This window comes from Triturus cristatus, chromosome 6 (assembly GCF_964204655.1).
Source record: "Triturus cristatus chromosome 6, aTriCri1.1, whole genome shotgun sequence".
Lineage (NCBI taxonomy): Eukaryota > Metazoa > Chordata > Amphibia > Caudata > Salamandridae > Triturus > Triturus cristatus.
In genome coordinates this window covers 268,689,339-268,717,131 of record NC_140589.1, presented here as the reverse complement: position 1 = coordinate 268,717,131, position 27,793 = coordinate 268,689,339, and the positions used below count along the sequence as shown (strand labels likewise).

Sequence of the window (27,793 nt, the reverse complement as noted above, 5' to 3'; positions counted from 1 at the left end):
GATCCTCACCCCCGACCTCCGGTGTTCCTCCTCACAGGTTCCGGGCGACTCCGGAGTGCGATCCTCACTCCCGACCTCCGGTGCTCCTCTACCTCGGTCTCCGACGACTCCGGAGGGCGGACTTCACTCCTCCGATGACGCCGCTCGCTCGACCTCGGTTCACTTCCTCCTCGACCTCTGGTATTCCTCACGACCTCCGTCGGCGCCCTCTCACGACCTCAGGCGGCTCCGGGTACGACGTCTGCTACTTCAGTCAGCGCCGCTTCTCCACCTCGGGCTCCAGATCTTCAGGCTACTCGACGCCGGACTCCAGGGAAACCAGTTCTCAGGTCAGAATCTTGCTGTTTTCTTGGTTCTAAGGCCTGTTCCTGCTGTCCAGGTCCTTAGGATGAGTTTTTCTGGCTTCTTCCCACACAGGGCTACAGGCCGGGATCCATCAGTAGGGACAAGTATCAAGGGTGGGTTTATGGACCCCACTCCAGGCACAAGTTTCCACCCCTGCTGCTTCACTCCTTCCTCCTTCACTGTTGTGCTCCTCTCTCTTCACCAGTCAGGTGCCAACTGCCAGCTCCAACTGCCAACTCTCTGTCTTAGCTTCCCAACATTCTAAACCGCCTCCAACTGTCACAGGGTTCTGGAATGTTCTGGAAGGTGCTGGTAGGTTCCAGTGGATGCTGGTGATGTCACAGGTGGCCACCATTTTGTGCTTCAGGCCCTCAGACAGAAGTTTCAGGGGTAGGTAAAATGGCTCCCTGAATCTGCAGCAACACTAAAAAGTCTGGTGGTTCCCAAAAAGGAAAAATTCAAACAGGGGTTGAGGCAAAAGTGGGACAAAATAAATAATGATGAGGAGGGACCACCCAAAGGGCTGACAGGTCTAACACGCGTCCCCCCCAGCTGAAAGTGGGGAGAGCTACCCAACCCCTTGGGAGTTCTCATCACTAAGGCGGAAATACCTTGAGAGACCGTCTGCATTGGCGTGGTCCACTCCAGGCCGATGTTCCACCTGAAAGTCCATCCCCTGTAGGGAAATAGACCACCTCAACAACTTGGGATTCTCCCCCTTCATTTGCATCAGCCAACGAAGGGGTCTGTGGTCGGTCTGAACCAGGAAGTGCGAGCCAAACAGGTATGGCCGCAACTTCTTCAGAGCCCATACCACTGCAAAGGCTTCACGCTCTATTGCACTCCACTTCTGTTCCCTGGGAAGTAGTCTCCTGGATAGGAAGACCACGGGTTGATCCAGACCCTCTTCGTTGAGTTGCGATAACACTGCCCCAATGCCATGTTCTGATGCATCTGTCTGGACAATGAACTTCTTGGAAAAGTCTGGGGCCCTTAAGACCGGGGCCTCGCACATGGCTTTCTTCAATTTCTCAAAGGCTTGCTGACAAGCCTCCGTCCAGACTACCCGTCGAGGTTGTTTCTTGGACGTGAGCTCCGTGAGGGGGGCTACGATGGTACCGTACCCCTTCACGAAGCGGCGGTAGTATCCCGTGAGGCCCAAAAATGCTCGGACCTCAGTCTGTGTCTTGGGGGGTTCCCAGGCCATGATGGCCTCGATCTTCGCCTGGAGGGGTTGCACCGCTCCCCTACCCACCAAGTGTCCAAGGTACACTACCGACCCCTGCCCGATCTGGCACTTGCTGGCCTTGATCATTAATCCAGCTTGTCTCAGGGCCTGGAGAACAGCTTGCAGGTGACGCAAGTGATCCTCCCAGCTGTTACTGAAGACGGCTATGTCATCCAGATAAGCAGCAGAGAAACTCTCCATTCCGGTGAGGATCTGGTTTACCAGGCGCTGAAACGTGGCAGGTGCGTTCTTGAGCCCAAAGGGCATCACACAGAACTGGTAGTGGCCATTGGGCGTGGAGAAGGCTGACCTTTCCCTTGCTCCATCAGTCAACGAGATCTGCCAGTACCCTGAAGTAAGGTCAAAGGTACTTAGATATTGGGCAGCTCCCAGCCGGTCAATCAATTCATCCGCCCTAGGGATCGGATGAGCATCAGTTTTTGTCACTGAATTCAGTCCCCGGTAGTCCACACAGAACCTCAGTTCTGGTTGGGCACCCGGTGGTGCAGCTTTCGGTACTAACACCACCGGACTAGACCAGGGGCTGCTAGAAGGTTCAATCACTCCTAGCTCCAGCATCTTAGTGACTTCACTATGAATGCTGGCCTTCACCTTGTCTGACATCCGGTAGATCTTGGACTTCACAGGTGGGCTGTCTCCTGTGTCCACGTCATGGACGCACCGGTGAGTCCTACCCGGGACAAGGGAGAACAACGAGGAGTACTGCCCCAGGACCTGGCGACAGTCCTCCTGCTGTTCAGGAGTTAGAGATGGGGAGAGAATCACTCCCTCCACCGACCCATCCTTCTCTTGAGACGCAAACAGATCAGGGAGAGGCTCGCTTTCCACGTCCTCTCCTCCGTCAGTCACCATCATCAAGATGACTTCGGGCCTCTCATGGTGGGGTTTGAGGCGGTTGGCATGCAGCACCCGCAGGGGCTGACGAGGGGTCTTCAGGTCCACCAAGTAGGTAGCCTTACCCTTCCTCTCCAACACCTCAAAGGGTCCTGACCAGCGATCCTGGAGGGCACTAAGCTCTCCTGGTTCGATCACCCACACCTTCTGGCCAGGCTCCAACTCCACCGGGTGAGCATTGTGGTCATACCACGCCTTCATCACTGCTTGGCTGGCTTCCAAGTTGTCAGAAGCTTGCTTCCACAACTTAGCCATTTGGCTCCGGAAGGCCAGCATGTAGCTCACCACATCCTGGGGAAGCTTTCTGGGAGTTCTTTCCCATCCGTCTCTCACCAGGTTGAGAGGTCCACGTACAGGGTGCCCATACAGAAGCTCGAAGGGGCTGAAGCCCACTCCCTTCTGTGGCACTTCCCTGTAGGAAAAAAGTAAACAGGGTAGGAGGACGTCCCATTTCCTCCGCAGGCTTTCAGGCAGACTTCTGATCATGCCCTTCAAGGTTTTGTTAAACCTCTCCACCAGACCATTGGTCTGGGGGTGGTAAGGAGTGGTGAACCGGTACGTCACTCCACACTCCTTCCACATTGCCCGCATATACGCTGACATGAAGTTGGTCCCCCTGTCGGACACAACTTCCTTGGGAAAACCCACTCGGGTAAAGATTCCCATCAGGGCCCTAGCCACAACAGGTGCTGTTATGGTCCTCAGAGGTATTGCCTCTGGGTACCGTGTGGCATGATCCACCAGGACCAGGATAAACCTGTGACCAGCTGATGTTGGCGGATCTAACGGACCCACAATGTCGATGCCCACCCTTTCAAAGGGGGTGCTAACGACAGGAAGTGGTTCCAGGGGAGCTTTCAGCTTCACCCCTGTTTTCCCACTGGCTTGGCAAGACACACATGTCCGGCAGTAGGTATCGGACGACACTTTCATCTGAGGCCAATAAAAGTGTGGGACAAGACGGGCGAAGGTCTTGTCTTGCCCCAGGTGTCCTGCCAATGGTATCTCGTGAGCCAACTCCAGAAGGAAGGCTCGATAACGTTGAGGAACTACCAAGGCTCGTGACGATCCATGTAGGGGTGCCTTGGGTTCACTGTAGAGGAGGCCATCCTCCCAGTAAACACTGTAGTTCCCTTCAACGTTCCCTGTTGCCTGGGCTTCGGCCTGTCGCCTCAGCCCCTCAAGGGTAGGGCACTCCCTCTGGCCCTGGCAGAACTCCTCCCTGGACGGGCCTCCCTCCACGTGCCACTCGGCCGGGATGGGTAGGTCCTCCAGGTTGGTAACGTCCCCCTCCGCAGACTCCTGGTCCACCACCTCCGGTGGCCTATCCGTCCTACGGGGTGGAGACGCCGAGGCAGGCTCCTCCTGTCCTCGGTTCTTCCCTTGACTGGCAGCTGGCTGGGCCTTTGTTCCAGGCTCCAGCCGAAATGAACTCCCTCTTCGGGTAGTCGCGGACCTTGTGCTAACACAGGCCCAGTCAGGTGTACCCAGCATCTCGGTGTGAGTCCGGTATTCCACCTCCTTCCAAGCGTTGTGCTCCATGTCATTCCCCAGCAGACAATCGACTGGCACGGCAGGGCTTACGGCAACTCGAAGTGAACCTGCAACCCCCCCCCATTCAAAGGGAACCTCGGCCACGGGATAGTGACCTGTTCTGCCGTCAGCCATCGCGGCTGGGTGGAGTACATCGGGAATTACCTGCTCTGGAGACACCAGTTGACTACGCACCATAGTCATACTGGCTCCTGTGTCTCTCAGAGCCTCCCCTCTTTGGCCGTTGATGGTGATCCACTGCCCATACTTTGCGGTATTTGCGGGCACCTGGATCTTAGGAACCATCTCCCGTTCTCCCAGGGACACTAAAGTGACACCCGCCCACTCCCTTCCCTTAGTTAAGGGCATCTCCTCCCCGAGCACTGCACTAGCTACTCCGGGGGTCTTTCCTCCAGTGGGAGGGGGTGGTCGTTTCTGGCACTTCGGATCTCCTTTATAGTGTCCAACGCCACCGCACTCGTAGCAATGGACAACCCTTGGCTGCTGACTCTGGCCAGGATTAGGGTTTCTGGGTGGGTTAGCCTTAGAGGTGAATCCTGTTCCCTTCCCTTGGAAGTTATTTTGGGGGCCTTTGGAGAACTCCTTTTTCTTTTCCCCTCCCTCTTTCTTCTGGGGGGCGCCCTGTCCGGCCTTTTGAGTATCCCCTCCAGTCCCCCTTGTGGACACCCGGGTACTAGCCCAAATGTCCGCCTCCTCAGCAAGCTTCCGGGGACTGGTCAGCTTGCTATCCACCAGGTGTTGCCGCAGTTCAGGGAAACATTTCTCGAGCAGGTGTTCCTTCAGTACTAGGTCAAACAACTCCTCGTAGTTCCTCACTTCACTGCCCTGAATCCAACCTTCCATTGCCTTCTTCGCATAGTCCAGGAAGTCCACCCAATTCTGCGTGCCCAGCTTGTGACTACCCCTGAACTTCTGTCTGTACTTTTCAGGTGTTAGTCCAAACTTTCTGATGAGCGCCAGTTTCATGGTGGGGTAGTGGGTCTGCTCATCCTCCTCGAGGGCCAATAAAGCATCCCTACCAGCTGGAGGCATGTACTTATACAATCCCCCTCCCCAGTACTTCTCCGGAACCCCATGGGCCCTCAGTGAGACCTCATAGGCCGCTAGCCACTTGGCGATATCGTCGCCCACTCCATAGCTAGCCACTATGTCCTTTGGCAGGTAAGGTTTGGATTCCCTGGTGATCTCTTGGGTTTGGCTGCCACCATTAGGAACAGGTTGTGCCCCGATTCTCAAGATCTGAAGATCTATTTCTTTCAGTCGCAATTCATGGGCCATCCTCTGCTCCTCCTTCTCCTTCTCCAGCCTTGCTAAGTCCCATGTGAGCTGTCTTTTCTCCCTCCGGTCCGTTAGCTCCACTTCAGACAAGCCACCGCTAGAGGCACTGCTGCCCTTCCTAGAAATGGTTCTGGGCCCTGCTGACAGGTTCCCCACCTCAGGTTGGTACATCTCAGCCCCCTCGGGGTCAGGCTCTCCATCCCTGTCTTCCTCCTCAGCCTTGCTTTCTCGGCGTGCCTCCCCCCAAGCCCTTAAGCTAGTTTGGAGTGCACCCTTCTTTGCTCCTGGGGGGCAGTACACCCCCTCCCGCTGGCAAAACTCCCTGAGTTGGGCCACAGTGTACGTTTCTAGATTTTCTAGTACAAACTCCATCTTGCCCACTCAGGTTAGAGGACAGGTTTTTGTGCAGTAACTATGCAGGGGGGTACCTTTAATAAACCCTCCTCCCACTACCAGAGTAAATTTGGAAAAAACAAAAACCCACAATTAGGAAGGCCGCTTTGAGAAAACTCCCGGTGTAGGCCTATGGACTACCCACAGTTATTGTTGAGTATACGTAGGCACAGCTCAATCCCACCACTGAACACCAATTTATGTTGGAAACAGCCCACTCCCACTCCGCAGGGTGGTGGTGGACTCCCCGAACACACTGTGGTAGCTTGGCTCGAGTGGTCAGGAAACAGGCGCAGTGCTAAGCATACAATATACCCATACAATAACCATGCGTGCATCCGTTCCAAAAACGACTCTACACCGTAAAAATTATGAAAATATTCTTTCTTTATCTTTTTCTCTTAGTTGCTGATTGGAAAAATAAATAGGTCAATCACAATATACAAATTTCAATTAGTGCAGGTCAAATACATATTGGCTGTTTGATGAAATAAATAGGGGTGATCATAAATAACAGGGCATAAATACAAGTGCAATATATACAGACAATTAAATACTTTGAGGCAATAAATACTGTACCAATAAATATTGTACACCAACAAGTCCTGTGGACCTATAAATATAGTGCAGCAATAAATAGGTAAAAACTCAATAAATACAGTACCCCCCAATAAATAATTAAAAGTATACAGCAACACTCATATAATCAGATGACACTTCAATTCTTAAGGGCTGATTTGGCCCAGGCACAGCTTGTAGGGTTGTGGAAGGCTTGAGGGGGGGCTACTCCCTGGCTGGGACAAGGCTGAGGCCTAAACTGAGGTAGATCAAAGGGGGGAATACCAATGCCCTGGCTTTCTCTCTCCACACCACCTCTCTAGGTTAGTCCCAGTTCACCCCTGGCACAGTCAGGTTGGTTTCAGCACCTCCCTAGCCCCTTAGAGCAGTCTCTCAGGTCTCCACAGGGCCTTAGGCGCCCCCTACTCCACTTACTGCCCTTTTTCTGATGTTCCGACGCCGCTGGAGTCGTGTCGACGCCGTGAGGCGGTTCCGGTTCGGTCTCGGCGGCCTCGGCACAATGTCAGTTCTTTGACGACGCCGGTAGGCGGTTCCGGTCCGATGTCGGTGGCCTCGGTTCGATCTCGACCTCCGATTCGACGGCGTCGGGCAGTCTCTTCACGATGTCGACTTCGGGCGGCTCCGGTCCGATGGCGCTCTCGGCTCCGATGACGTCGGCCGGCCTGGCCTCGATGTCGACTTCCGGCGACTCCGGGGTGCGATCCTCACCCCCGACCTCCGGTGTTCCTCCTCACAGGTTCCGGGCGACTCCGGAGTGCGATCCTCACTCCCGACCTCCGGTGCTCCTCTACCTCGTTCTCCGACGACTCCGGAGGGCGGACTTCACTCCTCCGATGACGCCGCTCGCTCGACCTCGGTTCACTTCCTCCTCGACCTCTGGTATTCCTCACGACCTCCGTCGGCGCCCTCTCACGACCTCAGGCGGCTCCGGGTACGACGTCTGCTACTTCAGTCAGCGCCGCTTCTCCACCTCGGGCTCCAGATCTTCAGGCTACTCGACGCCGGACTCCAGGGAAACCAGTTCTCAGGTCAGAATCTTGCTGTTTTCTTGGTTCTAAGGCCTGTTCCTGCTGTCCAGGTCCTTAGGATGAGTTTTTCTGGCTTCTTCCCACACAGGGCTACAGGCCGGGATCCATCAGTAGGGACAAGTATCAAGGGTGGGTTTATGGACCCCACTCCAGGCACAAGTTTCCACCCCTGCTGCTTCACTCCTTCCTCCTTCACTGTTGTGCTCCTCTCTCTTCACCAGTCAGGTGCCAACTGCCAGCTCCAACTGCCAACTCTCTGTCTTAGCTTCCCAACATTCTAAACCGCCTCCAACTGTCACAGGGTTCTGGAATGTTCTGGAAGGTGCTGGTAGGTTCCAGTGGATGCTGGTGATGTCACAGGTGGCCACCATTTTGTGCTTCAGGCCCTCAGACAGAAGTTTCAGGGGTAGGTAAAATGGCTCCCTGAATCTGCAGCAACACTAAAAAGTCTGGTGGTTCCCAAAAAGGAAAAATTCAAACAGGGGTTGAGGCAAAAGTGGGACAAAATAAATAATGATGAGGAGGGACCACCCAAAGGGCTGACAGGTCTAACACTATGCTTTTACCGGTTTTCAACATCTGCCCTGTAAAGCACTCTGATACCCTCAAGGGTCTTGTTTGCGCTATATAAAACCTTCAAAATAAATAAATAAAATAAACCTATTGCCTTAGTAACACGGCGTAAAAAGAGATTGAAAGTCGGGACTAAAGGATCTAGTCAATACGAAAAATAGAAAATGCATAGTTTCACTTAACAACTATCAGAAATTAAATCTAAAGTTACTCCCAAAATAGAAATTTTTAACAAGGCATAGATCCGCTTATAATAGAGCACTGCTGCTTGTTATATCTTAGGATACAAACTACCATGCTAAAGTTGACATAGTTCTGCATTAAAAAACAATGTCCAGGGGTACTAGCAGCTTTGGTGGGAGGTGCTAATTTGACCAATTACAAGCTTTCATCAAGAGGTTTCAAGTGCTTTCAGTAATCGAAAACTCTGAGTGAAAGTTAAAAAAATAATCAAAATTGTAATGGTCATTGCCACTACTGGCCCCATCAGAATTAAGAGCCTAGGTTTAATGACAGCCTTAGCGTAAGCAAGAAGAAATTTTTTAAATTCCAAATGAGTTTGTAATAACTTCCAGGTGAACCAAGCCGACAATGTAAGAAGTCTGAATTATTCGGAGATATATAAACAAAAGTCAATATGCTAAAACTGACAGCATTGGCTAGTAACAAAATTACTTTCGAGGTTAAATCCCCAGGCAATTAAAATGTCAAACAACAATCAACGACTCATCTCAAGAAACGAACATAATATAGTAAACAAAATTACAACAGGAAAGCCTCTGAAAACCAGATGTGAATTTTATGTTAGAGGAGCCACACTACAAGACAATCTTTATAAATTTACGAAGACCATGAGATATCTTTTGTGACACTAAAGATGCACACTAGGAGGGTGGTAACTCTCACCTGAAACTACCTTGTCCGTGTGCATTCTCCCTGCCATTAATTACCATGCAAACTGGAACAGGGTTACATTTTTCACTAATGATTGGCCCCTTAAATGGTACTGTGATCATCGGTGTGGCTTACTCTGGACAAAAGCAATAAGCACTTTGAAGACGACAGGCATGCAGCACCAACTAAAAACAGGATAAAAACACACTGACAAAATGAAAGTCCACCAACAAAGATTAAACTATCATCAAACGGGAGGGATGAAAAAACACATAATACTTGTATGGACATCGATTCATCGAAATGACAGGAATAGCAGACGTGACATTGCATGCCATGTGACCTCCGCCTGATGTCACGGGAAGTGGCATCACAAACTTTGACCTGGCGACAATACAAAAAGTGACATCACCTGCCCTTGGACCCCCCCGATGATGGCCCAAGGAGTGACCTCGTAAGGCATTTGAGCTGATGATATCACAGGAAGTGATATCACGTGAACTACGGACTTCATGAAATCGAAGGAAGAGACATTGCATCACTTTTGGCTTGGTGGCATCACAGGAAGTGATGCATCTTACGTTTGGTTACTTACATCACACACAGAAGCTGGAAAATCTCTACAGATACAAAATAAGTAGCCTATGGACAGACATACTTCAAATCCTGTTGAAAAGTCAGCTACATACATTGCTTCAAGTAGTATCTTCAGATATACAATTGAAATAATGTAGCATTGACTAAAACGTGTACAACAATGGAAAATAAACTACTCAAGTTGATATCAGCCCATTATCAATATCGAATAACTTATAAAATGGGAAGGTTGATGAGATTATAATGTTCAAAACAAGTTCACTTTATCATTTGTTTTAGAAATTTAGAGTGCCCTGTAGTTAAATCTCAATCTTGGAACGTATGTAACAGTGCAATTTAATGCAGGTCAAGTTCTTCCAACAACCTTCCTTTTCATGATAAGGTATACATACTTCTAAACTTGTGGTACCATTAAAACTTTCCAGGTTTCCTATCATGAATTTCTTCTACAGAAACCATGCACATCACTGGCACAGTACTTGTGTTGATCAATAATGTGCTTCTTCTCCATGAGCATACCTTACCAGCAACAAACATCTTATCTCTAACAGCCACAATGCCCAAAGGCATGAATCCTTGCTTTACAAATGCAGATTTTACAGTCCACATTTAAAAATGACTCCATTAATCACTGCTCTGACAGCAACACTTTCTACATTTTCAAAATCTATCACACACACATACAAAGGCAATGAATCATACGTGTGTAGATCAGTGTATAGAAAATGTTACATAAGGCAAATAAGACTATGAGGTGTAGGATTCGCACGTCCTCCATACTGGTAGGCATAATGGTCTGGAGAAGAGCAAACTCAGGATTTAGAACATAACATAGTGGTTAGGGTTGGCTTTAATAGTAAGAATGTATTTCTACCCAAACAAACTTTTCTTAGCAACATCAGGATAGAAAGACTGGGGAAAAACATAACTTTCTAACCTGCACATGGAGCTTGCATGCACCTCTTAGATGTCAGATCATAGCTCACTGTGCTAGGTTATAAATGTAACTTAAGAACTGCACAGTAACATCAGAATCTCTGTAACAAAAGCAGTAACCCATAAAACATTGTTCGTTTGATATGCATGGTACAGGTTCTTTGCAGCAGGCATATTAAACCACTGTGCTACCTTAGATAAGTGAAATCTGCCACTAGACAAAACTTCCATCTCTCTGAGGTACATTAATAATTCACCAGAGTTAACTTGACACTTTTATTGTTGCACAAAAACTGCTAGTATACAAGAAACTCACCAACATAACCTGCCCCCCACCCTTACAGCCTGCCGGGGAAGCAACCGCCCATCGCCTGATGCCTGGTACAGCCATTCCGGCCATGGTGGTGTTCAAAACGGAGAACCAGTCCACCAGCACTGACCAGCGTGTGCATGCTGTGGCTACAAGGATGCACTGTTCAACAAAAAACAATGGCAATCAATATGTTATTCACATTACCTAAACGACGGCTAGACTGCTAGAAGGGTTGAACCTGAAATATGAGCTCTTTAACAATTATTTCTGACGTTTTGCAGCAGGACATTTGAAAATCTTGTGTCAACTCCAAAAACAGATAATCTTACCTTACTTATTGCTTCTGTTGGAGGTATGCACAGGCCCGCAGCTCATAGGAGTCACAAGGACCGGCACCACCGCAAGGGGAGTCAGAGAGTCGAGGTTCTAGTCGAGTCGATGTGACGACTCAGTCTCACTCTGATACCACCTGTCCTGCGGCCCACCCGAAGTCCGACCATCCGACTCACTCAGAGAGTCACAAATAAGTAAAGCAAGTCACTCACAGTCTGGTCGAGACTGGGAGTCGGTTCCTGAACTTGTGCTGAAGTCAGTCACTCACTCTAGAGACTAGTGACACCCAACATCCATGCCACACAGCAGGCACGAGTCTGACTCCGCAACGCGTGTCACACGTTCTTTGTAGCAGGCATATTAATCCTCTGTGCTACCTTAGATAAGTGATAACTGCCACTAGACGAAACTCCCCTTTCTGTCTCCAGCAGATACATTAATAAATCACCAGAGTTAACTTGACACTTTTATTGTTGCCCGAAAGCTGCTGAATATAAATGGAAGTGCTTTTAAAACTGCTGCACTGCTACAACACAGATCCCATCCTTCCAGCCTCCCAGGGAAACGCCTGTCCGTTGCCCGAAGCCCAGTACAGACGTTGTAGCCTAGGTGGTGTTCAAAACAGACAGTGCCTTGTTAGCCAGTCCACCAGCACTCACTGAACGGTGTGTGCATTCTTTGGCTACAAGGATGCAGTATTCATCATAAAACAATGGCAATTAATGTGTTATTCTGATTACCTAAACAATGACTAGTCTGCTAGAAGGGTTGAACCTGAAATGTGTGCTCTTTAACAATCACTTCTGAAGTTTTGCAGGGCATTTAAAAATCTTGTGTCAACTCCAAAAACAGATAATCTTATCTTACTTTACTTGTCGCTTCGGTTAGAGGTTTGCCCAGGGCCCGTAGCTCACAGGAATCAAAAAGACCAGCACCGCTACAAAGGGAGTCGGAGAGTCGAGAATATAGTTGAGACGATGTGATGACACAGTCAGTCTCACTCTCACATGACCTCATCTGCCCGAGGCCCGCCCGAGGTCCGACCGTCCGACTCAGTCAGAGAGTTAAGTGAAGCAAGTCACTCACGGCTCAGTACCGAACTAGCATTGTTCGACTTTGTCCCTCTAAAGACTTGACACCCAGCACCCACGCAGCAGGCACGAGCCCAACTCGACTCCGAGGCTGCAACATGTCAGTGTGGCATTTTCTGCCGCACAAGGGCTCGCCAATCATTTTTGCCAGGGCCGTCATTAGTAGTGCTTTTGCGCTACGAGTTTGACAGCCCTGGGACTCGGTCAGCGGTCCCAAACACAGTTGTACACATACAGCACCAGCTCCTACGCCCTCACCTACGGTAGGGTGCAGCCGGCGTATGCTATGCTTGCACTTACACACATGCTGCTATCTGCAGCACGTGTAGTTGGTCACTGTCCAATCATGCCCAGCCATGCTGCACGCGCTTTGTGCTCATTCGCTCAGCCTTCTGGCCCAGGCCCACAGGAGATACGTACAATGTATCATATCAAGGACTGCGCCAGTTGGCCTGGGATCACCACAGCAACAATGAGATGAATTCTTTCCCCACCCAGGCCCAGCTTGCAGGCCATCATGATGTCTCTGCAGGCAGAGCTTCAGCACAGCAGTGCAATCAAGCGCTGTTCACAATGCTGCTGATTTTATGTAATCAGAGCTCTTGCCAAAGCTGACCAAGAGCTAGGGGTTGCAAGCAGGACGGCAGGGGTCACAACAGGTGGCTTGTGAGTCGCAGTTGCGACCACTTGCTGGCCTCTAATTGACGTCCATGAATACTTGTGCATGGGGTTGGGATTGTCATGAAACTGTACAAAGGCAAACATAACTGCCGGAAAAAATCATTAACCCATTCAAAACACTGGTCAAAGTGTCACCATTTCAGAAACTCATCTGATCACACAATGACTTAGACCAATGTTTGACATTCCTGGTTTAGAACTGCAGGTTTGTGATTTTTGACATACCATTTTTGCCTGTCTGCAAAGTAGTCACCAATTGCGTTGTAGGCCTGTTCAAGAAGAGTATCATCCTGATCCCCAGAACCAGTTCTTAGAAGTTGTAGAACACGAAACCAGTCACCAAGTTTTATCCTCAAACCAATTGCAAGATCTCTGCAATTAAACAAACACATTTTAATAGCCATATTAAAATCAATTCGTCATGTGTCAAAATTATTAATTTTGTCTTAAAAAAAGAATGCATTCTTGTAACATTGAAGGGGAGATTTAATACTTAAATATATATAAACTGTGCCATTCACAGGATGGGCAATTTAGACCAACAAATCCATCATTAAAATACTGGAACAAACTATTTTCCAAATTTTGGGTGCGATCAACATGATGTAATCCTGACAAAATATTTCCCTTTTTTAAAATGCTGTTTATGTACAATGTTACTGATTAAGGACCATTTGTGAAACGTAAAACATGATTTATATCTGTCACTAGTATTCACTTTGAGAGTGAATGACCATTTACATGATAACGCAAACCCTAAGGTTTAAGAAATGAAAAGCAAGTAGCAGTTATGGCCAGTCAAGGCACTTCAGAATCTCACGAACACAAACCTGTTCAGTGGCTCAAGATGCACAGTATGTCCCAAATGTCTCACAGAAACAAGTTACCTATTTTCCATGACATGGTTTCTGAAGGGCATTATATTCCACCCCCCCAATGCTCCCCCCACTCCCCAGGCAGACTTTTTATACTTCGAAATACTCATAAGAGCCATAGAGGAGAATCAGTTTAAGACCAATACTGTTCTACCGCCAGCGTCATTCTCAACTTCAAAGGAAGGATTGGCACCCATAATAAAATATGTGCCAGCATCGGCTTCAAGTCAGTTCTATTCTCCTTCTCTTACTCCATGACTCAAGAGTAAGGAATGTAAAAACTGGATATACTGGGGCCATTTACAGAAAATGAATTTATACGAAATGCATTATCCCCAAAAAAGAAACCAATACTGAATGGAGGTAGGTTATTCATCTAATTGGGATTTCTTAACACAGATTCCTTTCTTTTGAAATGTCTTGCAGCAATACAATTAGATCTTAGGATAAGGGTGTAAAGATAATCAATTGAATAAGAAACTATTGCACATATCTTCAGATGAAAGAGCTTCAAACATATTTTTGTGTAGGCACAGGTGACAACCATAAGAGAAGCAGTCTTCCAAGTCACTGTTTTACATCACTGAAGGGTCGAAAACCATATAAACTGAAAGGACAGAATTTGGGGTCAGATGTACAAAGCATTTTTGTGTAACTTTTTTCCTACTCGTAAAATGGGTTTAGAAATGGATAAGGAATTTCAATTTGAAAGAGGTGTGTTGTAGGCGTCCCTTCCAAATTGCATATGTATCATTGGTTTAGGACCAGAATAACAGTCAAAAACCATTGAAAAGTTACAGGCCCCCAAGTTGGGCGGGAACTCAATTGCAAAAGGGAAGGGTTCCTCTTGGACCCTGGCTAATCCCAGCAGGCCACAATTCCTGTGATGACCTCCAGTCACAGTTAGTCACAATTTGGGATTGACCTCATCAATATGAAAGAGGTAGGTCAGATTGTGTACCACTCCTAATATGAATTTTCCAAACCAACGTATTTGTACATAGGTTGGTGTGTTAAACTACGGCCAGAATTTTGCATGCAGCCCTTAACTCTTTAATTGAGCATTGCTTTGAGCCAAGGTGATGTATGTAAAAGAGAACACAGAGGTGTCTCTTTGTGCATCAGATGCCCCGTATGTAGCAGTGGCAGCTGTATAGGTGCTAAGTCAATTAGACTTAATGCCAGACTGTCTTATGGAAGATAAAATAACAAATCTAGTAATTATGCAGAATAGTGTTTGATTACTGAGCCAAAGTCTCATATAGTATGATAAAACACAATATTTCCTGGACCCTTTGGAAATGTCAACGTTCTTCAAAAAGGACCGGGAAGACCACTAACTGATCAGTATCTATTACCATGCTACATAGTAAGTTCAGAAATTATGGGAAGGGTTGCCACACCTATCCATGATACTGAGCCAGACGATCTCTGTGGGGAAAAAAGATCCCTACCCAACTACTAATGATCTTAGAACCAGATTGGATTACAGAACTTGAGTGTCATCTGTTTAAGTCACTATAATTCTGAGTCTTATGAAACGCGAGGGCCATGCTAAAGAAGAGCAGGATAAAGGAAAGCATAAAGGAATGGGCCCAATTACTGCCTGAGCAGCATGGTTCCACAGGGGAAGGATCTGTCTATCCCCAGGAGGTGAACATATGTGGGCCACCCCGGTATGAAAATCATTGCTAACTACCAAACTGGCATGCTCTTACTCATGAGCATTACAGGTCTGCATACAACCACCTGCAAGTGCCTCATAGATGAATGAATGCCCATTCTAGAACTCACAGCCAAAACTCTATATTCAGTTGTCACTAGGAATGTCTAAATAAAACAAAATAATTGTCTGGATTACAAGTAGGAGGAAAGTCAAACACACCTGATAAGAAGGGACCTCAAAGGACCAGCAATCATAGATATGCAACGTAGTCTGAGTAGCACCTTCCTGCACTCAGAGCTGGTGGAGTTCAATGACATTGCTAGGATCACCGGAGAAAGACGTTTAATCATAAGAAAGTCCTCTTCAGACACAGTCTTGTTATTGTCGCTCTAATCACTCAACTACAATATAAGAACTTAGCAGTCATCGATGAGGCAGCATGCAGAAAGCACCCACATTGCGCCCGTATAGAATCTACAAAATCAGTTCTGTTCTACTTGAAAAACCATGATGTGATTGTTGCCATTGTGAGAAAGAGCACAAGCAACTGCACACATTCAGAAGTAGACATATTTAAAAACAAGAAATTTATATAAGGAAGCTGACTGATTCTCACTTTCCTCAATTGCCTTGGCAGAGCAGACATAAGTATCTTTGTCATGTCCCTAAATTTAATTTCTTGGAGTTCACATTTGGCAATACTACATGGCACTCTAGTGGACTTTGTATGAATATTTCTTCATATCCTATTCAGGTGCTTAGAACCTCTGATGACCTGTCTTTCTCTCTTGGTGAACTATATTTTCCTCACATATATTACCCAATAATAATATGAAAAGACCACCATACAGTCTATAAAATTTCTTTGCAATCCACTAACGTGGCGCACTATAAACTGGTTTCCTTAATATCCAACAAAGTGTAGAAAATAATTTTATGCGCAGCGTATATCTCTTCAATCATAGTTGTGTCTTCAGAAAAGGTAATTTGGTATTATGTGAATTGATGATATTTGTGATCTCTACATTTAAAGCGAGGACATCCTCTAAAAGAAAAGTCAAAATGATGCAACTATAAGAGACGTAAGCCAGTACACCTTCAACATACTCTCCTAAAGATGCCTTTAGTGTACTGAGAAACTACATGTATTTGTTTATGTGCCTTGTTAGATCTGGGGGTCTCTAGTTGGCAGAGGTATACACCTTAGACCAAATAGGGACCCTTGCTTCTAGTCAGGGTACAAGGACACACACGGTAGATAACCCCTGCTCACCCTCTAGGTAGCTTGGCTCGAGCAGACAGGCTTATCCCCAAGGCAATGTGTAAGGTATTTGCACGTAGACACCACAATGATCCCCCCTCCGCACACCACAAACTTAGACCACACAGGTGAGTTATATAAAAAATAATATATCTTTATCTAGTTTCCGCAGTTGAAATAAAGCATCACAGGTTTACACTATATTCGCTTTCTTGGTTGGTCGGGATCTCAAGACGATAGTCTCTAGTCTCTTGCGTGATTCGATACTCACTGAGAATGAATCAGTTCGTAGGCTCTTGTTGTTTAGGCAGCTACGCTGCTCCGACGGTGTCACTGCGCTTCGTTGTACAAAGCGCTCCTCTGGCTGTTCGGTGCAAGGTTTCCACAACTCCCTCGACGAGCCCTCAGTGACGATGTCGACGTCACCGGAGTCAGCCACTCACAGAGCGGCGTCGTAGAGCAGGGAAGTACGACTCTTGGTCTGCCTCAGGCCTCCGGGTCGCGGCAAGGCACGTGCCGATGAGCACGTCGGTCTTCTTGATGCGGCAACCGGTGTCAGGCCCGGATCAGCGCGGTCCTCTCCAACGAGGCAGAGAGCGGCCCGCCCACTTCACCGGCAGATGTTGAGAAGCTTGGTAGAAAAGTCCACGGTCCATGCAGCACACAGCAGCGCAGGGGGGACACAGCAGAGTCTTGGTTCGGGCAACCTTTCTATCCCTGGGTTGCGAAACAGGAAGCCAGCTCTTCTCAGGCCCTTGGAGATTCGGTTTAAGACACAGCACACAGCAAAGTCTTGTTTGGTCAAGTGGGTAGAGTCAGCACACAGCAAGACCCCTTCTCCTCCTCAGCTTCAGTTGTACAGCGGAACAGGTCAGCCCTTAGAGCACACAGCAAGGCAATCTTCCTTTAGTTCTTCAGCGGTCCGTCTTTCAGCAGAGGTTCCTCTTGATGGTAGAATCTAAAAATCTGTTGTCAGGGGTCTTGTACTTATACCCCTAAAAGTCTTTGAAGTCTTTGTGCAAGTGGGCCCTGAGCCCGGTCTGATCCAGTTCTGGGTGTCGCTGGAGCACTTTGTTTTCCTGGCTTCTACATTCTTTTCAGAGTGAGGGGCAGAGTCGTCAGCCGCCCAGCAGGAGGTGGAGCCAGCAGCGTGGCAGGCAGGCACAACCCTATTCACTCCCAGGTGCTATCTCCTCTCTCCACTCTCCTTGCAAATGTCGCCATTCAGCAGAGGGCTGACTCAGCCAACCTCCTGGGGGATCCCCAGCCCCTGTCACTCTCAAGCCAGACAGTCAATCCACAAGCACGCCCAGGCACACAGAAGGGTCAGACAAGAGAACAGCTACTCTCTAAAAAGTACTATTCTCCAACTCAGGATTTAAAAACAACCTCTCCTAAAAGATGTGTGATTAAATGCTGAGCTCAGGGATATCAAACACTCATGTCTTATCTTGTTCCGATGAGAAGATAGGCGGATAGCCATTGGCACCAGCCTCCCCCATGTTAGCCTATGGAGCAAGATAACCTTGCAGCAGTGAACACACAAAATGGCCGTTGTTCACTACCAGAACATGTTACCTGCACTAGTACATGCTCTACCTTTTATATACACTGCACCCTGCCCAGGGGGGTACCTTGGGCCTTCCATAGGGATGACTGACGTGTATAAAAAGGGAAGGGTTAGGCCCGGTCAGTGTGGACACTGGCCAGGTGGACATGGCAGTCCGGGGACTGCAGGCAGGCCTGCGGTGGCAGGCCTGAGACACCATTTTAGGGCTACACAGGTGGGTGGCGCAATCAGCGCTGCAGACCCACTAGTAGCATCTGTCATCACCAGCCCTGGCACACACAGTGCACTTTACTAGGGACTTCGTGGTGATACAGATAAACCAATCAGGTATATCCAATCAATATTATATTTTACACAGGGAGCACTTACACTCTGGCACTGATCAGCAGTGGCAGAGTGTCCAAAGCATCTAAACCAGCAAAAACGAAATCCATCACAGCATCAAAAATCCAGGTAGCAGGGGAGGAGCCTAGCGCGCAACCAAGATGGCCGCGTAGGTGCGAGGCTCCCGAGGACCTCCGCGACCTCCTACGAATATCCTGACATTATCCTGCCCTGGATGAGGGGACTAGGTTGGTGAACCTGAGCTGAGGTGGCACCCGTTTCCCGCTTCCGAATCGGACCTCGGACACCGGAGTGAGCACCGATTGAAGTGTGCGGCCTTCCCCTCGCCGGACCCCGGATTTGCGCAGTGGGGTGATCCAGTGACAAAGTGAACAACAGCGGCAGGCAGGGCCTGGCGACTCGCGTGCCCCGCACTTTCACTTTCGCTTTCGCACCACCTTGTTGTCTCTGCAAGGTTGGGTCGCGGAGCCCTTGGTGTTGGTGTGGTGTGGCCTTGCTGGGAGACCCTGCCTGCCCGCAGGCTGTGATCCACCCCGCTGCCCCGAGGGGGCCCCCCCGGAGCCTGTGTCTGCTTTCCTGCCCTACACGACGTGGCTGGTGCGACTGGGAGACTGGCGGCCATGGCCACGAAACAAGATGGAGACCGGGTGAAGACCAAATCGACCCGGCGCGGCGCCGTCCATCAGGCCAACAGTATGGACCGCTATACCCTCCAGAAGGGATCGCCCGATGGACCGCGCAAGCCCCCTGAGAGTCCTCCTGATGCCCCAGACCTGCCCGCAGATTTGACTCTGCGAGATGTTATGGGCGCCATTGCCGAGATGAAGGCCTCGGTGGGCCAGCGGTTTGATACACTGGCGCAGAAGATTGACTCTGTCCTTGTGGATGTTGGCCTGGTGAGGGCCGATCTTTCCAAAACCAATGACCGAGTAGATTCTTTGGCCCACACCGCATCGGGCCTAACGACAGATGTGGCGGCCTTGCAAACGGAGGTGCGCCGGCTTAGTCGGGCGACGGCGCTAATGGATCGACGCCTGGAGGACTCCGAGAGTCGGGCACGGAGGAACAACATCCGCATTATCGGGGTGCCCGAGGGACGCGAGGAGGCGGCGGCGGATCTTTTTGTGGAGGACCTGATTGCTACCCATCTCCAGCCACGGGGGCTGAGCAAATTCTTCGCTGTGGAGAGGGCTCACAGGGTTCCCGGGGGTCGGCCGAATGTCGGAGCCCCTCCGAGACCTCTCATCGCCCGGATTTTCAATTTTCGGGATAGAGACGCTATCCTGCAAACCTCCAGACTGCATGGACCGGTCAAGCTAGACAATATGGATGTTAATTTCTATCCTGATTTCACTCCAGCGGTCCAGAAGCAGAGACTGAGCTTCCTAGGTGTCAAACGCCGTCTTCGGGACCTAAACCTCAAGTATGCCATGCTTTTCCCGGCCAAGTTGCGTGTGGAGGTGGATGGTCGCACGCATTTCTTTGATCGTCCCGAGGTGGCCGGGGACTGGCTGGATACTCTGCCCGGGGATCGTGATCGGGGGGTGGGCGGGGCGGCGGGGGGAGACGGCACGCTGGATCAGGACTGAGGGTCTCATAATGGGCCTCACTCTGGACGAAAATGATGCCACTTTTAATTATGCGTCAGTTTTTTGTAAGTTCCCCTCCTATGGAGGTTGTGTTGGGTCTCTTGGGGGTTCTCCCTCCTCCTCTAGGGGGCTTAGTTAGTCTAACTACACATGGGGCGACAGGCACACTGCACGTTGGGGGGGCTGTTTGGGCTCATGCAGGGGTGCAGGGAGGTGGGAGTTCTTTTGGGGTGGGTGGGTAGGGATGGGGTGTTGTTCGTTTTTACCACAAGGCAAACGTATTATTGTGTTGGTTTTAAAGTGCTCTCCGGGGTACGAATGATGGCTTTTGTATATGATGGGGGGTAGGGAACTAACTTTGTTATCCTGGAATGTGAATGGACTGGGGGACAGGATCAAACGGGGTGTGGTCCTGCAATTTTTGAAGCGAATCTCGCCTGATGTAGTCTTTCTGCAGGAGACACACCTCATTGGTAACTCCTTCTGCGCCATGAATCGGCGTGGCTATCGCCTAGTGGCTCACTCGGGCTTTACGTCCGGCTCACGGGGTGTGGGCATCATGGTGAAGAACTCGCTCCCGTTGGAGATTGATGAGGCGCTCCACGATGATAGGGGACGCTATACGGTCTTGGTGGGAAGACTGGAGGGCAAAGTGGTTGTCTTTGTGTCAATATACATCCCACCGGGGCTGCAGTCGACCACTTTTGCGGACCTTGGGCGCCTTCTCCTTGGCCTTCCGGGGGGGCTTTTGGTTGTGGGGGGGGGATTTCAATGCGTGGTATCTGGATCCTTGGATCGTCACCCCCCTAGGGACCTCCCCCGGGCACAGGAGTGGCTCCCCGGCCTCTTAGATACATTTGGATTAGTGGACTGCTGGCGTTTAAAACACCCCGCGCAGCTACAGTATACTTTCCACTCGGGAGCCCATGGTAGTCTCTCACGACTAGACTATGTCCTTGTCCCGGCGGCCTATGTTGGGAGGGTGGGAGAGGTACGCCATTTGCCACGGGGTATTTCGGACCACTCCCCGCTCCTACTGCACTTTGATGTCTTTCCGAGGGGTGAGGGTAGGGTGGTCCCAATCAATCCTTGGTACCTGCGCGACCCCTCCATTCGCGCTGCATTGATTAAATCCCTTCAGCGATATTTTGATGAGAATGTGGGGTCTGTGCCTTCGGCCATTCCGCTATGGGAGGCCTTCAAGACAGTACTCCGAGGAGAGGCCCTATCCCTCATTTCCCATGCCCGGAGGCGAGAGCGGGAGGAGGTGACCCGGATGGAGGCTGAAATAGCCGAGTTGGAGGGGAATTTAGAAGGTGGGGTGACGGATGCTGCATTACATGTCCTCCAACTCAAGCAGGCGGCCTACAGGGCCCTCGTCACGGAGGCGGCCAGGGGCCTCAGTAGAGAGCAACAGGGGCGTTTGTATGATGTGGGTGATAAGGCTGGTAAGCTTATAGCGTGGTTGGACAAAAAAGAGAGAGCGAATCGTGTGGTCCCGCTGATTGAGAAAACGGATGGTGTGTGTGTGACTGAGCCAGAAGAAATTGTCTCCTGCTTTGCGGATTATTTCCATGGGGTGTATTCCCCGGTGTCTCCCTGCTCGGAAGAGGATTCCCTCGCCCTGCTCAGTGATATTGCGCTGCCCTCCCTTTCTGGGGAGGACAGGGTGTCGTTGGACGCCGCTCCCACCTCCGACGAGATCGCCCTCGCCATACGCTCGGTCGCTTCCGGCAAGGCCATGGGTCCGAATGGTCTCCCTATCGAGTTGTATAAGTTACGACCGGATACGCTGGCACCCCACCTCCGGGCTATGTTCCTGGCGGCACACTCGGTGGGCTCCCTCCCGCCGGACCAGCGTCTGGCTACAATCGTGGTCATCCACAAGGAGGGGAGACCTCGGAACCGGGTTACATCCTATCGGCCCATTTCGCTGCTGAATGCGGAGCCCAAGATTCTCGCTAAGGTACTGGCTAATCGGCTGGTCGGCGTGGTGGGCGATTTGGTTCATCAGGACCAGTCTGGCTTTATTCCTCATCGCAACACGGCCCTCAATCTGCAGCGTTTGCACGGTGTGCTCGCACGTGCCCCGTTTATACGGGAGCCGGCCATTTTGGCGTCCTTAGACGCCACCATGGCGTTTGACACGCTTGAATGGCCATATATTTGGGCGATGCTTGCGAAGTTTGGATTTGGCCCAGGGTTCATCAGTTGGGTCAAATTGCTATATTCGGGCCCATTGGCGCAGGTGGTGGTGAACGGAAGAGTATCGGCTCCGTTTGAGCTGGGCCGAGGCACTCGACAGGGCTGCCCCTTATCGCCGCTCCTTTTTGCACTTGCCTTGGAGCCCCTGGCGGAGTGGCTGCGGTGGGAGCCTTCCATCCGTGGTCTCCGCTGGACCCCCGAGTATGAGGACCACGTATCCTTATACGCTGATGACATCCTCTTGTACCTAGCTTCCCCACGTAAATCACTCATTGTACTAGTTGATGTTCTGCATTCATTCGGTCGTAACTCCGGTCTGGTCATCAACTGGGCTAAATCGTGTGTGTATGTTCTCTCTGGGGAGGCTCCTATCCTCCCGCGGGGCTGTCCGATCCAGGTCGCCCCGCAGGGATTTAGGTACCTGGGTGTCTTCATTACTCTGGACCCGGAGGCTCGGTATGATCGGAACTTGCTTCCCCCCCTCCAGCGTCTGAAAGAGGATGACGCGCGCTGGCGGCGTTTGCCGCTTTCGCCGCTCGGCCGGGCGGCATTGTTTAAAATGATGTCGTTGCCGCGTTTCCTATACGCGTTACAGAACACGATGGACCTTGTCCCAGCGCGCTACTTCCGAGAAGTGGAGGGTTTGCAGCGCCGCCTGTTCTGGGACGGGAGGCCACGTATTGCCCTGGCTAAGCTGACGCTCCCCTGGTATGATGGGGGGATTGCCCTCCCGGATATTAAACGGTATTATTGGGCCTCCCAGCTAGCCGCAATTAATCAGGGCCTATATGGGCCAGCCTTAAACCCTGCGTTTGAAATGGATAGGATGCTACTTCCAGGTGGTGACTATAATCGAGCGCTCTACTCTAGCGCGCCCGACGCTCGCCTGACGGGCCCCACGCGTGTCATGGTGCAAGTGTGGCACGCGGCTAATACTGCAATGGGGTGGAAGGACCGTTTGACCCGGGCGTCACCACTATACGCATCTGAGCGGTTGGGCTCCTTGTGGACCTCGAAGGGCTTTGAGAAGTGGGATTTAATAGGCATCAGCAGAGTGGGGGATCTCTGGACGAGGGGAGGATTTAAAACGTTCGAGATGCTGCAGACGGAATTTCAGTTGCAGGGCAGCGAGTACTTTCGGTACTTGCAGGTCCGGCATGCGCTGGGCTCCGTCTTTCCGGACGTTGCCTCCATCCCGGAGTGCTCCCCCCTGGAGGATAGAGTGCTGGACGGACACGTCCCTGACAGCACGATCTCACTGATCTATAAAAAACTAATCAACGATCGCTCAGATCTGCTGACTGCCCTTCGTGAGGCTTGGGTAGCCGATGGGCTGGAGCTGGACGACGAGGACTGGATCTCCGCGGTGGCCTCCCCGAAAGAGGTGGCCATACCGGCTCGCCTTCGTTTCGTCCAGCTCAAGATACTCCACAGGGTCTATATGACGGGGCCAAAGCTCCTGCGTATGGGCTATGCCGAGGACGGTTTGTGTAAGCGTGGGTGTGGTGCGCTGGGGACCTTTCTGCATATCCTTTGGGAGTGCCCGCAAGTGGAGGGGTTCTGGCGAGGTGTGCATGAGGTGCTGCGAGTGGTCACGCATGTGGCGCTGTTGCCCGAAGCGAGGAGATGCCTGTTGAATGTGTGGGAGCCTACCGACTACTCGGTGCCGCAGACGTGGTGGGTGACTCTGGGATATATGGTTGCCAAGCGTGATATTGCCCAGCTGTGGGGATCCCAGAGCCCCCCGACAGTCTTGGCCTGGAAGGAGCATATGGACTGGTGCATGTTTCGGGAAAAGGTGGTGTATGTGGCGAGAGGTAAGCCTGCGACATGGGTGAAAGTGTGGGGCCCCTGGAACGCCTACCGCGGGGGAATCTGTGCTCCACCCCTACTGCCTGATCCATCGCCGGCCCCGTCCCCTTAGCCAACTCATCCCCCCGGTACCTGGGCATCGGGTGTCCCCAATCCTAGTTTTGATCTCTCCCCCCCCTCTTGAGATTCCTATGGATGGCTAGATTCCCCCCTCTAGGGGAGCACGTGTTGCTATTTCGATTGAGGATTGCCTTGTGGGTTTGTTTGTGTTTGCTGTGCTTTAAATTTAAAATGGAACCGTATGATGGGGTCTGCATAATGTGGCATGCAACGATGTTATCTCCTGTAAATGCTCGGCAGCGGCACCATGTGTTTCACAAATGTATACCGTATGCTCCTTTTATTGCTAGCGGCCGGCCGGAAGGTTGTAGGCCCATACCTGTAAAATTTTTTGAGTCCTGTAATAAACGGTTTAAAAAAAAAAAAAAAAATCCAGGTAGCAGAGGCAAAAGATAGGGGAAAAACCCACGCCAAGGATGTCAGGTCTAACACGCCTCAACACCATTACATGCATTGCGAAAATGCTAATCCTCATCTGTGTCTTAACACGTAGTTACATTTTATTACTGAATTGCTATATTGCTTTTATGTCAGCTTGCAGACCACTAAAGTCATACTATGCTTCCCAAGTTACATATATTTCTAATGCACCACAGTGTTTGTATGTTGTAATTTCTGAACTGTATAGTAAGCATAGCCTCATTCTGAGGATTTGCACTTCAGAGCAAGAAAAAGCCTAGTCAGCACGTGCTTGTGCCTTAAGTACCAGTTCTTCAAGGTCTTCTCACATTCTATCTGTGAGAATATCCTGACACTTGCTCATCAGTTAGTATCAGCTGGAGTCGCATGCTCTCGCTGCCATTCACCTGTATTGAGAAAAACTATATAAAAATGATCAACACATTTATTGATTTTAGCAATTATATGTTCCAACTAATTTAGGGTGGAAGCTCTGGTCTGCTGAAATGACACTGCCACGTATTATTTTTTCTTGCATATTGCCAATTTTGCATTACCGCATGTTAAGAATTAATAAACTACCCGAGTGTTGTTTTTCTTTTACAGCTAGGTGCATTGCATTGTATGTTAGGCAAACTGGAGTTTTGGACCAGACTACACACGAAGACTTTGGGTAATAGAGGCAACTGAGATTTTTCTCAAAGGGGACTGGGGTAAAGCACTGGACCTGGTGATTCGGCAGGACAGTATAAGATGTTGAATCCAATTTTAGCAAAGTCTAACTGCACTTACAGAACTTTGATATGGTTGGTGTTGTTTCTTATTTGTCGAAAATCTGTTAAAATGTGTGGTGCCTCCCTAACACAACAGCACATCGACTACTGCCTTCAGACCTCTTTCCAGCCCTCTGCCAGAACTGTTCCTGGTGCTATCTCACCTCCTGTCAGAGAGTCAAGTCACCAGAGCCCACCTTCTTTATCTGCCCCTCCACAGTTGTGCAATGCTGCATTCACTACCCCTCACAACTACCACCTCTTTCAGAGGTAAGCAGCTACCTCCTGGATCCCTTTCTGGGTCTGGCCTGCTATCTTTGCTGTTGACTTGAGTATCCTGATCTTGCTGGATCTTGGTGGAATACTCGCTGTGGAATGGAGAGACTAACAAAGTTGATAAATAGCCCTTAACCAAGCCCACTGCACACCCTTGCAGACCTAGTGATGGGGTGAAACACAGGATATCAGACAGACGAAGCTGAAGAGGGCATACTGAGTTGTCCGCACACCAAATAACAAACCTACTTCATCTACCTGAGTACACCATTTTGGTGGAGTGTCTATGGGCACATAAAATGACATCCACCACTTCAGGAAGTAAGGAAAAGGAACTCAGGTTACCCTGCTCAGTCTCCATGTATGAAGGTGGAGGCTGTGGAGGTTAGGGTGCAGAACCTGCCCGTGAGATTGCGAGAGGTCTAAGCTGTGAGGAAGGCGGAGCGGGAGGCAGAGGAATAGGTGCATCAGGTCTGAATATCACTCATCAGGGCTATCAAAATGACTTGGACCCAGTTAAGGCGAATCTTCCTCAAGATCTGAGGATTTAAGGGTATGGAGGAATACGCAGAGTAGCGGAAAGCTTCATTTCAAGGGAAATGTGAGGAATAAAGCTCCCTGCACTGGATACTGGGTGGCATAGAATTTCGGACAGTGAGGATTCTTGTGAGTGGCAAGGAGATCCACCTACCGCGGGGGTGCCCCAGAGGCTCTGGGTGTAGATGCTACTCGTAGTCAGCGAGATGGCGCTCGCTGAGACTGTCTGCTCGCACATTGAGGACAGGATTGGTTACCAGTCCGATCCGATGGTTCAGGACCAGAGCTGTAGAGCTTCTCAGCATAGAATGTGCAACCATACTGCCCCATGCTTGTTGATGTATCACATTGCGGTTGTATTGTCCATCAAGATTTGGATAGACTGGCCGCTAAGTGGTGGGAAGAAGATTTTGAGGGCCAGCTAGATTGCCCGTAACTCTAGCAGATTGATGTGAAACATCTGCTCCTCTGGAGACCAGAGGCCGCTGATCTCCAGCTTCTCCAGATGAGCGTTGTACACTAGGTTGGAGGCATTCATGATCACAATTGTAATTGCCTGCAAGGGATGGAACAGCGTACCTTGATTCAGAATGCCTTCCACACTCCAAATCCTCTGCATTGTCCCTGGTGGTCACGATAGAGCTTTGAAGATCTCAGCCACATTGAAACCACTGTCTGCGGAGGCACCACTGATGTCAGCATGCATGAGTTACCAACAGAATGGAGGAAGCTAATGGACAATAAGGACTGGGCTACGTGCTCATTCTGAAACATCGGATTGATAGCCTGAATGTTCTGAACCCTCTGTGGAGGAGGAAAGTCTCAACCCAATGTGCTATCCAGTACTGTGCTGAGAGGAAGCTTCTTGACGGAAAAGCCCAGGTCGAATAGCAATGCTGCGGTCTTTGCAGGAGGTGTGACACCATCTCTAGGGAGCTAGTGTTGATGAGCCACACTACCTCCGCCATCACTTTCGTGAAGATTTGTGGTGCCGAAGTTAGATCAAATGGAAGGACAGGACCATGAACAAGTAGCGTGCCGATCCTATCATAAAAGAAAGATATTTTCTGTGTGACTGCAGGATTGGAGTATGGAAATTTGCATCCTGCAGATTGACAGACACCATCCAGGCTTCTGCTTCCAGAACAGCATTTTTAACTTTTCCTTTTTGAGGAAGCCGTTCAGAAACCTGAGGTCTAGGATCAGACAGAGACCGCTGTCCTTTTTGGGGACCAGAAAGTACATGGTCCTGTTCCTCCTCTGGCATAATCTCTACTGCCCTTTCACCTCCTGTTGAAGGAGTCATAGGTGGTCCGCTGGAAGTAGGGGCGGAGAAGGGGAAACGGTGGAGGAATATGTTGAAAGGGTAGGCCATACCCTCATCCCACAATTTACAAGACACATAGATCTAAAGTAATGGCCCTCGGGCATGTGGAAAGGAGGTAACCTATCCTCCAGCTACTTCCCTGTGATCTGACAAGAGGTGGATGGGAGGAAGAAGAGGAGGGTGGGGAGGACGTGGTAGGGCACATGCTCTTTTTTTCCCCGGCCTCTATACGGTCTGTGCAGTAGGTTTCCCTGCTCTTGCTGCTGCTGTGAGGCTAGTTGCTGATGGCTTAGAAAGGGA

The 27,793-nt window shown here is 50.0% G+C and overlaps 1 protein-coding gene across 1 annotated transcript in view; it reads right to left on the bottom strand.

The window, feature by feature from the left end:
- The window catches only part of WDR35 (WD repeat domain 35), a 515,604-nt gene that overhangs the window by 198,557 nt on the left and 289,254 nt on the right, over positions 1–27,793 (bottom strand). Inside the window, exon 21 of the mRNA XM_085610631.1 lies at positions 12,964–13,110. Within this exon, the coding sequence (XP_085466757.1) occupies positions 12,964–13,110 (147 nt within the window). The remainder of the gene's footprint in view (positions 1–12,963; positions 13,111–27,793) is intronic.